At 35.5% G+C, this 13,920-nt stretch overlaps 1 protein-coding gene across 2 annotated transcripts in view; it reads left to right on the top strand.

Moving 5' to 3' along the window:
- The window catches only part of LRPPRC (leucine rich pentatricopeptide repeat containing), an 87,436-nt gene that overhangs the window by 71,170 nt on the left and 2,346 nt on the right, over window positions 1-13,920 (top strand). For both annotated transcript variants that reach the window (XM_064648379.1, XM_064648378.1), the window contains exons 31-36: window positions 580-668; window positions 3,876-4,080; window positions 6,058-6,197; window positions 6,360-6,475; window positions 9,296-9,370; window positions 10,930-11,014. In XM_064648379.1, coding sequence (XP_064504449.1) covers window positions 580-668; window positions 3,876-4,080; window positions 6,058-6,197; window positions 6,360-6,475; window positions 9,296-9,370; window positions 10,930-11,014 — 710 coding nt within the window. The remainder of the gene's footprint in view (window positions 1-579; window positions 669-3,875; window positions 4,081-6,057; window positions 6,198-6,359; window positions 6,476-9,295; window positions 9,371-10,929; window positions 11,015-13,920) is intronic.

The raw sequence follows: 13,920 nt of genomic DNA, 5'->3' as shown, positions 1-13,920 counted from the left end.
AATACAATTTTACCATGGCTAAGGCAGCAAATGTAGGATGTTCACTTTAAAACCTGTATACATCTAGATGACAGAAATTTGAAAATTAATCAACCAAATGACATGGTGTTAGTTCATAATATGCTTTAGTTTATGTTTAAAATATACAGTGCTGAAAATAAATGTTTCATTTTTTTATTGCTGAAAGAATAGTTTTATATTTTATAATTATGGTGACTATTGAAAAAAGAAGAAAAAGTATCCAGCTTGGGATATAACAGAACAATGCAGGGCATGCAGTTATTTTAGTCATCTAATATGTCAGCATTCAAGAATCTGAACCGATTGTTTAAAAAAAATCTTGTACTTTGTTTCTTTTGTTGCTCACTTCCAACTTTGTCATCTGTCAGAATGCAAAAAAAAATTATCCTTCTATAACCATTGACAGGATAACACAAAAGCTGTCTCCAGGTCGATATTTTGCAGCAATATTTTTAACATACGAACAGTAGTTTTTATAATTTCACCTTGGTGCTCAACCATTTATTATCGTATCAGAAGCATGTCAGTAATTCCTTTCTAAATGTCTGCTTCTTTTAGTGCTGAGACCCACATCAAGGGCTTCACACTGAACAGTGCTGCCAGCAGCCTCCTCATCATATCGCAAGTTAGGCGGGATTATTTGAAAGGTATGTCACAATGCTTGACCTTTACGTCACATTAATGCCTCTGCAGATTTTTCTTGTAACGCCCTTCGAATACTTGGATAAAGGAGTCCATTTAGCAAATTACCTGCTTATCAAGAGCCTTTTGTGGTAGCTGAGAGACGTAAATTACTGTACATGCATTTATAATACAGCTTGAATATGAATGTACTTGTCATTTGACCACTTAGTCCAGTTTCCATTCCATTTAACACAAGATGGGTTTTCTTAAGATGAATCACAGCTCTTCAGACATGCAAAATTTGTGCTCCAGAACGAGAGAAAGTACAGGCTTTCAAGTGTGTTAAAATTCACAGCACAAGTCATTTTGCTTTGGAAATTAACATACTTTAGAGCATCTGAAACAATTCCCAGCAGTTGTTTCTTGCATATTGTGTTGGTTGTGTGAGATACCAGATGAGTTAAATTGACTGTTAAATGTGCATGATTGTGCACTAAATGATTATAATATTGATTTAAAAACTTAATCAAATACTTTTTAATAGTTCTCAATACCAACAGTAACAAAATATTCGGCTTGGTTTTCTTTTTAATGTAACAATGATGATAGGAAAAAAAAATGGTGGCTGAAAAGTACGTAAGAGTAGCCAGCAAGATGGTGGATTAAAGTTTACAGTTGTTTTGTTTTAGTTGTTGGCATTGATTGCTTTGCAGCCTAGAGGTCGCCTCTGCAACGTTACACTTTACTTATTTAGTTGTGCTGTAGAACTCTTGCGAGAGAGGAAAACTCTGCAGGCACATAATTTTAGGTGGAGTGCAGTGCTGTGCAAGTCTTAAGTACAGTGTTGATACATACTTTTGTCAGTACCTTTAAGCATTAAAGCAGCTGTGTACGACTTAAATGTATTATTTGAGTTGGGTATTACAAGGCATACCAGAAAATCCATTTTTGATTTTGCCATCATTTTATTTCGTTCCATTTTGTGTAGCTGTAGTACCCATACCCATGTAACATCGGCTACATTAAAACACTCAAGATGAGCGTTTAGACACATCTTCTCCTTGTACTCTTTCTTTCCTGTAGCTGATAAATGCCTTCCTCATTCAGTCTCCAGTTTTACATCATTGCCAGTTGTCATCGACTGAAGTGTTTGGTGAATGCAGTTGCTTCTCTCGCTCTTGGCAGATCTTTTTTTTCAGCTTTCACAGCTGACTTTCTGTCTGATTTTATTCTAATTTCTCCTTTTTCTTCTCCAATATGCCGTAAAGTTTTCCCAGTTCTTCCTTACTACTGCACACCAAAATTCTTCCCTTCTTCAGAACATCACTGATGTTTCTATATTCTGCCAGTCTGTTGCCCTAACTATATGGGATTTTTTTAGCTAGCATATTAAATTTTCTACCATTTGAACTCTCTTCCTTGCTGTACTCTAAAAAGCTTTCTTTTTGCACAGTACAAAGTTTCTCAAGAAGTTTACATCCCTTTGCAAAATTTTATTTTCCTTTATCTTGTGCATAGAACAAGCTTTACTCTGGTAATTTCGTTGAATAGTCAGACTTGATCCTTGTTTCTATTTTAATTTGAAAGATACTGCCTCTCTTTTTCTAAGTGAAGCCTTTAAAATGCAAGCTACTAAATATTTCAACCATATTGGTCATTTTCTGAGGCTCATAGATTACCCAGAATATTTTTGGGCACAGTGCCCAAAAAGTGTTGGTGAGCTCCATTTGACCTGCATCCTGTGATGGCTTTCACTTGCGTAAAACCTGCTTGCTTTAACACTTCCTCATATAGTTCACCACATTATTTGCTGTGTAATGGGGTATAGTTCAAAGTTTTTTATGTAGGCCCCTAAGTATACTAACAGGAACTCTAATACCTTCTAGTTTTTTGGTAAAAACCAGGTTACTTTAAAGAGTCACAACTTCAGATTCGCAGTAGGAAATTTGCAGAGTTTATAGGAGAAAGCATTTTGAAAGATGAGTGGCTGATTTTCACAAGCAGAATTACCCAGTATGCTACTAGTACGTAATTTCTTGAAGTAGTCTTGCACATATGCAGCTTTCAAATCTTTCTCTTTCCTTGTTCTTGAGAAGGCTGGTCGTGCTCCATGCTAGAGAGAGGTCCACACTTACAGTTAGGAGACAACTTGAACATTGGCATGTGGTCTAAGATTGGGTTTTAAGTATTGCAAATCTTGCCCCTGATGTGTTTGCTCCTTTTTTTTTCCCTAACAAGAAGGAGAGGGGGGCAGAAAGAAAATTTCCTCTGAAGGAAGGCTAGGCATACAGGATGTTTTTTCTTATTGTCTTGTAAAAGGTAATACTTGGTTTCTGCAGTGCATTGAATTGGAATGCTAATGCTGTGGAGTTCATGTGGGTGTATATTATGTTAGAAGTGTTATCCCTTGGTATTATAATTATCATCTGTGACTAATCCTGCCTATGCTGGTAGGGAGCAAGAGATTTTTACCAGAGGGGCATGTCTTTCTGCGTGTGTTTGCTCATGTATAACATAAATTGACAAGAATTCTGCTTAGAGAAATAAGGGTGACTTCATCTGCTGTGGGTTTGGAGAATTAGTGCCAGATGGACAGGAGATCGACTTTGTGTTTTTAACATAGGTAATTGCTATAATCTTTGGAGTTTTTGAGGTAATTGCTGAGTTCTGAGTTTTTGGTCTTGTATGGAGGCTTGTGTCCCATACTTTTAGTTAAAAATTAAATTTTGGGAAACAAAAGTTTTGGTGCACAGTTAAAAAGACAAATCTCAATATAATACTTCAGTTTCAATAATGAACTACATTTTTAAACTATATTTGTTTTTAAGTATTCAACATTTTTGGTTTTTACTAAAGAAAACTGATTATAGTTTGGAGAAAAAACAAGGTAAAAAGGTCAGGACTTTGAAGTCATAAGGGAGGGACATGTATGGCACAGCTGATTTCTTTAGGCTGGTTACTAAAAAAATATTGAAATCTTAAAAGTAGCTTAATGCCTTTTATTTATGAAATATTACAGGATTTTAACCTAAGTAATTGTTGGAAGTTTTTATTTGTATGTGTATATATTCAAGTTGGAATTCACTATAGCGATTTTGAGGCTGAAGTTTGCCAAAAGAATTTTTTTCTGTACATGTTTTTAAGCAGGTAGGATTAATGATACCAGCAGCATGGTTGCCTTCTGAGCTAAAGTCTGATTTCTGCTTGCCTTGTTTCTTTACCATTGTTAGATGCCTTGGCTGTTTTAAAAGGAATGCTTGACAGTGGCGTGTTGCCTTCCAGACCAGCAGTTACTGCTCTCGTTCAGGCTCTGGCAGAAAAAGGAGATCTAAAGAACCTGCAAGCACTTAAAAACATGCTGGAAGACATCACAAAATCAATTGGTCTCTCTGCCTCACTAATGGCTAATGCTATTGCATTGGCTCATATGAAAACGTAAGTATTTCTAGGACTAGTGTATGTAATTCTTTTCTGCAGAGTGGTGGGAAATCTCTTGTATTATCCATTTAGTTCTATTTCCATTCTTACAGCGTCCTAGATGTTAAAATTCTGGTCAACTTGAGTGTACCATGCAGTTCTGTTCTGGTATTGTTTCCCAAACACATTTGGGGCTGAAAATAATTTAATGAAATACAGGGATAACTGTGAAGCATTTGGGAGAGTATAAAGTCTTCTCTGGTGCTGTAAGTTAGCTGTGACACCTTTGTTCTAATGTACCTGTAGAGAGTGTCCTTGGGGTTAGATCAAAAGCATCTATGAAATCTGAATGTAAAATTGAATGTAAAACTGAATCCTGTGCTGATTTAGGCCACAGTTTCAACTATGATAATTATCCCCACATTTCGAGTATCCTGTGACTCAACTGTTTAATTCCATATCGTGCTCTGCCTGGCATTTCTGGTTTAGTTGATACATTGGTACTGTGCAGCATGTGCATGGGCAAAGCACCTGTAGGAGAAAGGGCATACTATCAACTTCTCAAATATACTTTGCAGGAACCAATCTTCAAGGATCCTACATATTCTGTTATTTTATTTCAAACTAGTTTCATCAGGTAGACCCCCCCCCCGAGTCTGACTCTGCAGGAAAGCTGTAGAACTCTGTAGTACATCACAGATACCCAAATGCCTCAGTCGTGCCACACCAGAGAGAATAGTCACTGGAGTGTGTGGAACAGCAAGAGGACTTAAATTGAAGGAGAGCCACTCAAACCTGTTTCAGTAGTGATCTTACTATATTCCAAACACTGAAAAAACAATCTGTGTACAAAGGACTGATCTTGTAAATTTTTAGATCTGGGTGGTCCTTGACACACAGTCCTAGTGCATGGACCTAAGTTAAACACTTCAGATAGGAGAGATACTTCAATATTTGTCTTATAAGCTATATTTTCCTGTATTTCCATGTTGTAAAAGTGTTGCAAAGTCAGATTGTGTTCATAAAATGTAGATTGGTGACAAGAATAAATAAATAAATTGCTGTATGCAAGCAGAGGTTATTTAAGCGGCGTCAACTTTTCCCATACTGAAACTCACTTGGATGTATGAAAAGACTTAGCAGCATAAAATACACACCCTATATATTCTTAAATACCTTGCAATCTGTACCTTGAGAACTCTGAAAAACAGGTTCTTACAGATATTTTTAATACGTGTTCAGCTATTGGTAGGTTCATGTTTCTGATAAAGTTTTCAAAGGGTTTTTCATAGCTCTCAAATGTGCTGTGTTTCTGCTTCACCTAAAAGCATTCATCATGCTCAGATTTCTTTTTCAATTGAATTAGTTTTTAGAGTGGACTGATAAGAGATGTTGTCATTTGAATATTTTAGAATGCTGGAAGTAGAGGTTACACTTTGGTGAATACTTCCTGCATGATTTTATTAACATTTGCTGTACTTAAGTTTTAAGATTAAAAACATTTAGATTAATGTAATGACCAAATGACATTTAGGATTGTCTTTTGCATCCAAAAAAGCAGGCATTGGAAAAATCAGGTAAATAATTAATTGAATAGCGTAAAAAAATACTTATGTATTAAATTGTACTTATGTGCATTAATTATTCAGATACCCTCCATTAATGTTTGGATTTTGCTTTCTAGATTTGCAGGACACATTTTCCTAAAGCAGCAAGCTGAACTCCTCTTTCTTAAGGAGGAAAAAAATACTTAAACTTTCTACAGGTCAAAGGCCATTAAAACTTTTGTGTATGGCTTAATTTATTCATTCAGTCATAAATAGTTTCACTTTTACAATATCTGAATGAAGTAGTTTTTTTTCATTAATATTTTGCTATCAACTATTTCTAGGAAATATAAGCTTGATATAGAAAACAAAAACTTTAATATAATTGTTTCTTTAGGTTTAGAAATCTTGATTTCAGAAACTGAGCCAGTTCAATCTCTTTTCCTAGCAATGACCTTGATGCTGCTGTGGAATACCTTGAGCCTCTGCTTATCTCTGGTGCACAGAATCCTGATCAAGCTGTCAAAAGTATTTCCTATTTGTTAAGGAAAGTGTCTGAGGAAGGATTAGAACCAGCTTTGGAAAAATGTAAGTTAATTGCAATGATATTTAAATATTCTGACTAGACAGAGGTGTTATGGAAGAGCTATTACATGTAAAACCTGCTCAGTCAGCATAAATCATGCCTGTGAAGTTTACAAAAGTGGCTTTTCAATCAAAGATTTTCCTTATGTACCCATCATTTTGCAGTTGGTGTGATGGCAGAACGACTGGCCAGTCAGTTTGGAATTTACAGACCTGTCACAGATCTTTTCCTTCAGTATGTCAGTGCAGACAGAGTGGATGATGCCAGATCGTTGATAAAGGTAATGACATAACAAGAGAGGTACAGAAATGCTTAGAGCTCTTCAAAGGTTAACTGAGAAATTGTCAAAAAGAGGTGTTGTATAGCACAGACTAGTACTGGTATGCATTTGAATTACGGTGTGAGTAGCAGTGCACTGTTTAGACTATTCCAAACCATGAGCTACTATCAGTAGCCAGAGTCAAAGGGGATTTTGTCTTCCAGTACCCTGAAGGAAATAAAGGAAGTATTTGTATATTGCAAATACTATTAAGTTTTCTGCTAGACATCACTTGTTTCCTGCAAACCATTTCCTTGCAACTTCTCACCTGATTTCTTAAGTGCAGTAAACATAATATCTTACAGCTGTACAGTTTGCAAAACAGAAGCAGGCAGTGTGTGCTTTTCATGGACCTTATTTCACTTGGCTGCTATAATATTGTAAATGCTGTATTCAAAGTTTATTAAGAGCTCGGTTTGCTTTCTATTCATTTGACTGTCACAGATGAATTAAAACCCAAATGTTGGTCTCTGGGTCACAGTCTCAGCTGAATTAGGAATTGAAACAGCTGCGTTCATGCCATTTGTACAGAGCTAAAGGCAAAGACAAGCAGAGGTGGGATGAACTGTGGGTGCTGGGATCTGCTCTGGCAGCATGCACAAACAGACCCTGTCAGAGAGTACGATCCAAGCAGGTGACAGTCCAGCAGTCATGCTGATGTGTGTTCAGCGTCCTGCCTCAAATTGAGGCCTCTTATCATCTCCTGGTAGTGCATGCTGCTCATTTACCAGTTCCTAAGTATTTTAAACTGTTAAAGAAAAAGCTCCATCCATCAGATATTTCATGATATTCCGAGACCATTTTTTGAGCAGAATGCATACCAACAAATGTATTCAGTTACTTCTGCTACAGCAGGAGCTTGTATTATTTGTGTGTTCCCTTACGTTGCTTGTTGCTTTGCCTAGATGGTCATCTGAGTATTAAATTAAAAGGAGACTCAACAATTTTGATATAAAACCCTCTTGCTGTATAGTTGAGAACATCAAAATGAAAAAAAAGTCTCAAGTTATTTTACCCTTCCTGACTTTTTGATTAAAATAAATGAAATGGAATGAGTGAATGAAAATTGGTCACAGTTTCTTGCCTTTGTGAAGATACAGGTTTTTGCATTTTTAAGTAAAATCTGTATGTTCTTAAAATTTTCAAAAATGTGGGATATTCGTTCATATATTCCTAAAACTTACTACAACAGCATCCAAATATTGGAATTACATTCATGGCTACAGTATACTTGAAATAAGATTGTATCCGCTATATCCTGGGGGAGAATTTCTTCATGTTAAGAATACTTCGTGCTTAGTGGATGGATATTCACAGATAAGCTTGAGTTGGAACTTCTTGTATATGAGAAAATTTGAGTTTTATACAGTGCAGGAAAAACTTTGAGCTGTGTTAAGCATTTGTGACTGCTGTGTGGATCACGTATTTTACTAATAGCTAACTAGAAATAGGAATAATCACTCTCCATTGTTATTTTTTTGAAAAGTAAACCACAGTCTAAATTAACTGTTTTTCTTGTAATAATCTGAAATATTAGTGTATACATGGAGACTCCTTGCTTTCAAAAATGCATGTAGGAATCTATTGAAAAGTTCATGAAACAGCAGCAGTGTCTTTTGTACTGTCTGGAGGGAGAATGCTTTTGCTGCTGAAAGTCAAAAGTGGTTTGACGTGAAAGGGGACTGTGGAAAACATTTCTCCAGCTAGACTCTTTCCTCTCAGAGCATCTACTGGCAGTAGATGAGAATGGCAATAAAATGCTGCAAGTTTCTCTCGTCAATATTTTACCTCTATTTAGCACCATAAAGCCATTTTTTGTCAGAACACTACGAGTACATTTTTGTCTGTTTGGAATGAGGCTTCACATCTTCTCACCTGGACCTGAAAGACCTTGTTGAACCATATTTCACATACAGAACATTCATAGTGACATAACCCAAAATTTCCTGTTTGCATATGTCTGCAACACTAATTGATTGTAGGAAATTCATGATATGTGTATTTTTATATGCACAATATTCTCTTTTTGCTGTGCATTTTGGTACTGATATATTGCAGCTGGTAAAAAAAAAGAAAAGCACTGTGCATTGTAAGAGTTTTAAGACTGACATCTTTGAGAAACATACACTAAATATTGTCTTGTATATTTTATTTTGACCTTGTTTCTGTAGTAAGATAGATTTTTGATTTTTATCTAGTCTGTCTCAAACTTTTCTAAGTTCAACTTCTCTCTCAAACACTGTCTATTGCAGTTAAAGCCTTTTATAAAATAGAGAGATTGAAATCAGTCCTTTGTATGCATAAGTGTAGGTAATTATACTTTAAAGAGAACTTGCTTTGTACATTTTAATTTTTATAAAGAAACGAGCAGTTATCTCCCTGACACCTTATTAAATGTATAATTAACCTTATGATCCCTAGCTCACTTGTGAATGCTTGGCAGTATAATTGGAGAGGAATAGTGTTTCTCTTTTTCATTCTTTTGCAGTCCTAAATCTCATTTTTGTGGTATGTTGAAGTATTAGTTTAATTCTTTCCCTTATTGTTTTAAACAAACTATAGCTACCATTTTAAAAATGTTTACCAAAGAGGTGCATGAAATGAACTTGTTTTGTGATTGGTTTTTTGCTTTTCTTTTTCAATCTAATGGTCAATTACTTACCTCGTAAATAGATAATATATTAGGATATTATTTTAAGCATCTGTAATTGGAAATTTTCGCCTTCTTGTTTATCACTAACCTACTCACGTCTGCTACATTAATCATTTCTTTTTCTTCAGAGGTGTGGTGCAATAGCTCAGGAGAAGAGAACTTTAGGGAGTTTTATGTCTAGAGCAGCAACTAAACCTGGACAGGTATATTTTTTTTTTTCATTTATATAATTTTATATATAGCAGAATACAATTTCATCAACCTTTGTTAAAGTGTTTTGGATCTTGAACTTCACAGTTGACAGTTTTATTGGGTTTCTCAGGGAGGGGGGAGGTTCATTTGCAGAACTGGTTACATTTAAAGGAACAGTTTACATTATGGATCATGATGGAAAGGAGGGTGCACTTAAAATTTTCTATTGTTTCAGTAATTTCCTACATTTCTGATGTTACACTGTATATCCTACAAACATTGTGCTTTAAATGTTTTCCTGCATTATCCAGTTCAGTATCACAACCTGAAAGTACTTGTTTTATTGGCTATGTTGTATGAATACAAATGCAAGTTAAAACCTCAATCTCTCTCTAATGATAAAATGCTTCTATGTTTACATTAAAAGACACATTTCATATCACTTTTTGTGGTGGTTTGGACATCTGTTTGGATTCCTGGCTTTGTGCTCATTCCCTATAATTTGAAATGCTCTCATTGATGTTCTTGTTCTACTCATATCCCTCCCTCCTCACAAAGTAAACAAAAAACCCAGCCAACCAAAAAAAAGACAAATCCAACACCCCTCCAACAAACAAACAAAAACCCTAAAAACCAAACAAAAAAGTCCTGAATACCCCCCAAATCCAATACTGAACAACAACAATAAAACCAAACAAACAAAAATACAAAAAAACCACCCCAAAAACCACACATGCATGCAAAACCACATTGATTTTTCTTTCATAGATGAGCAGCATCAGGAGACAGCCAACACACAAACTAGAATAAGTATTTTTCAAATGAGGAAAATGCACATTTACATTTTGTGGAAATTAACATTAAATACTCAGAGATTAAAAGTTCTTCTGTTGAAGTGGTGATGATAAATATGATTATGATAAACACTGTCATTTGGTGTCTGTAGAAGGAGCTAAAAACCTTGAATGTTTTTAGTTTGTCAAGCAGAAATTTTAGTAAAACATTTAAGTTAATAGTATGTGATAAAGATGTTAATAATTTCAATAAACTGTTTTTAATTCAAAAGAGAGAGTTTTTGAAACTGGAATCAGAGGTTGAGGGAGGGAGGCCCCAAATTTAAACACATTAGTTAGTGATCTAATGCTTTTTAAACATTGATCATAGCTACCATTGACCTCTAGGTCAATGAAGGCTGCTGAGTGTTTTGCAGTTTTTTTAAATTGGTTGAAATCCTTACATATTCTCATTAATACATTAATTGCTTACTTGAAAAAAGAAGAGACAGTAATATTTAGGCTTCTGGAGTATGGATTTTACTCCTATATTATATTAGTTACATTTTTTTGTAACATTTCTTTTACTGTTTCGTTTCTGCATACAGAATTTTGGGAAGGAAATTATGATGTCCTCTCTCAGGCGCACAGGTCCATTCCTTGTTATCAGTACACTTCATTTCACTTCAAAGCTGCGAAGTCATTGTTCTAAGTCATTGTTCTAACTTTGATGATTCTGTTTTGTTCTTTAAGATTTCAAGTTAATGCTCTTTTTGTCTGTGCATTAAATTTCACAGGCAAAGGTGATTGAAAGACTTCTAGAACTGATTCCTGAGCATCTAGATCCAGAAGTGGCATACCGTTACCTCTTGAGATGTTATGGTAATTTACTCTCCTTGGAATAGTTTCTTTTAGTAAGAACTCTTGAGACATTCAGAAAGGTCATGGAAACCATTATAAAGGGGAATAGGGTCTACAATGTGTAAGCAGCTTTACAATTTGAATCATAAAGATATGCTGGGGTATCTGAGGTTTTTGTTGTTTAAGTCTGTTGGGTGTGTGCACTATCCTGGCTATTAGGATGGAAGAGCACCAACTGACACATAGAGGATAAGCAGGGGCTTCATGGAATAAAAAGGAATCCATCCTAACCCGTGGAGAAAAATACTGTAGAAATGAATGGCTTTTAAAATGAATCTAGCTTTTTTCCCAAAAAACATGGAGAAAGTATATTGGGTCCTTTTTATGTGTGTGTGTGTGTGTGTTCAAAAATTGTAAGTGATCAGTTATATCAGTAACGTGAAAGGATCTTACTGTTATTAGTGTAGATTTTTATACATGTTGTAATTTAGCCAAAGTTAATATTGCAGATGCCTTCATTTGAATTTACATAAATAGTTGATTTGAAGTGCTCATCAGTTCTCTTTATAGTTAAAGTCAAAATGAGCACCTCTAAAAAAATCAAATTTTGTTTATTTGCAAGACTCACTCTTCAAAAACCAGGACATACAGCCCCTATGGCAACACTCAGCTGGAAGCTTGCACCTCTGCTGTAGAGTCCTTTGCTTTGGATACTCTATCATCTTCCAGTTTTATTACAGGGAGTAAATACTTCCCACGTGTGTGTTAGAAGCAAAAAAATACAATGACAGAAGTCCTTGTGCGCCAGTCTATCACAGAGGAGATAAATAGGAATAATTAGGTAAAATACTTTGAACTTAAATCCAAGGTATGGTGTTAAAGCAATATATCCTTATTGAATCAAGTTGTAGAAATTCCCATGATGTGGTATCTAACTTATGAAGTTTGCTTGCTTATAAACATTCCAAACAGCAATCACTACCAAAATCGTTTAGCCTTGTGGCTTCATTCACAGCAGGATAAGTTTTCTAACATGTTTTTATAAGACAAACAATGCCTTTCTGTCACCAACACTGTACTTGCTGCTTTACACTATCATTACCTCTTCGCTGCTTTTACCTCAGTACAAATTCCATAAGTGAACTAATCAGCTTTTTCAGTATCCTTCCCAACTGCATCATAGTACAGCAGTTTCATAGATTGAAGAGAATCAGTCACTTGCTCTTTTATACCTGAAAGAGTGATTAGAGTGTATTCAACATATGAAGCCACACTGTTATGTGACCAGATGGTTGCTGTGCTCTCTTTAGGCAGAGATGTAGGTGGCTCATAGCGAGTTCTAGAGGAGACATTCAGTATCAGCATGGAGAGTTTTAAAAGCTGTTCCCAGGTTATTCTGTGCAAACACCTCACCTGTATGAGACATTGATCATTTGACTGTTAAAGTGATCATCAGCAAAATATTTAGCGCAATTGAAAATCAGAAGGCTGTGCTTAGGTTGTTTTCTAGCCACGAGGGGTAGAAATAAGGTGTTTTAAATAAAAGAATTTTTTTAGTATATATTTTAAAACTAATGAGCTTTCAAACATGATTTCTTATTTTGGGCCAATTCCAACCTTGTATTATCATAATTTTCAAGAGAACAAATGATTCTCCTTTCAGGCCATTGTTATTTTTAGTTAAGGGGAATGAAACATAAGAGTGTAGTATTACTACAGTTTCTTACTGTTGCTAGCTATCAAAATAAATGGACAAATAAAATTATAATTGTTTATATGTTTAGCAGAGATATAGTAGAGTATAGATCACAGCTGAAAGAAGTCTGATCATATATCAGACATCTGTGACAGAACAAATAAAAGGACATTTACTTCTTTCCTTGTCTTGTGATGTGATCCACTGCCAGGACTAGCTTTCCTTTATCTGGTGAGATGCATAATCCTTTGCTGTATACTTTCTAGAAAAAAAGAAATATGTAAAATCACATTTGTGTGGTCCATTAAATGCAATCTAAGTATTAGCTCTTTTTGTTGGTGTTTCCCATACAATAAATCTATTTTAAAGAAATAGAAAGTGAACTATTTCTATTATGCTTTCATTAAGCCGTCATTTCCTGCAGTTTTTGCAGTAGCCTCCCACGTTCAAAAAGGAGCTCAGCCATTTCCCAGATGTGAGTGGGAAGCTTTTTCTCACGAGAAAGGGACACAAGCTATCCATTTCTGCATAATTACAGCTTTTTTCTTTTCTTTATGAACCATTGTTTTTGTAGCCCCTGTGGTTGCGAAGGTGGTGTTTCCAAATGTGAACAACTGAAACCTAAGACAGCTCTCATGCTGCAGGTGTTTGCGTTTTCCCAAGCAGCAGAATGAATTCAACTGGACATGATGGCTTTCTTGTTGTTCACAAGGTGCCAGGAACAGTTGTACTGTTTCTAGGACCCTGAGGGCAGCAGTGAAACTGTCAGGGGTCGCTTCAGTCTCATCCTGATGCTTCTCAAGGAAATGTCTGAGCAGCAGAGAAGTCGATGGTTAAGCATGAGTCAATGTAGTAGGAGGAGTTCCTCCCCTCTCCCACTTTAGAGGAAGGAGAAATACATTGCATTCCAGCTAGAAGTTAATAATGCTTTAAATAAATGAAGAATGGATTAGTTAGAACCTGTTGTAGGGGGTGGTGCCTTTCATGGAATATCCTGAAAAATGCTATTGGTTGCCTAAGTATTTAAGGTTTATAATGAGTTAGTGGGTCAGCAAAACTTTTTTCCTGCTCAATAGGATGAAATGGTTTTCAATTTGGGTTCTAAAATGATCATATGACCTTTGTTTTGTTTGTTCCTTTGGGTTCTAGTTTTGATGTAGCCAGCACCTGAAACCATAACAATCAATATTCTGCCCTTACTTAAGGGAATAAAATTCTGTTTTAGAGTCTT

Source organism: Pseudopipra pipra, chromosome 3, assembly GCF_036250125.1.
Source record: "Pseudopipra pipra isolate bDixPip1 chromosome 3, bDixPip1.hap1, whole genome shotgun sequence".
NCBI classification, from domain to species: domain Eukaryota; kingdom Metazoa; phylum Chordata; class Aves; order Passeriformes; family Pipridae; genus Pseudopipra; species Pseudopipra pipra.
This window is presented reverse-complemented; position numbering and strand designations above follow the sequence as displayed.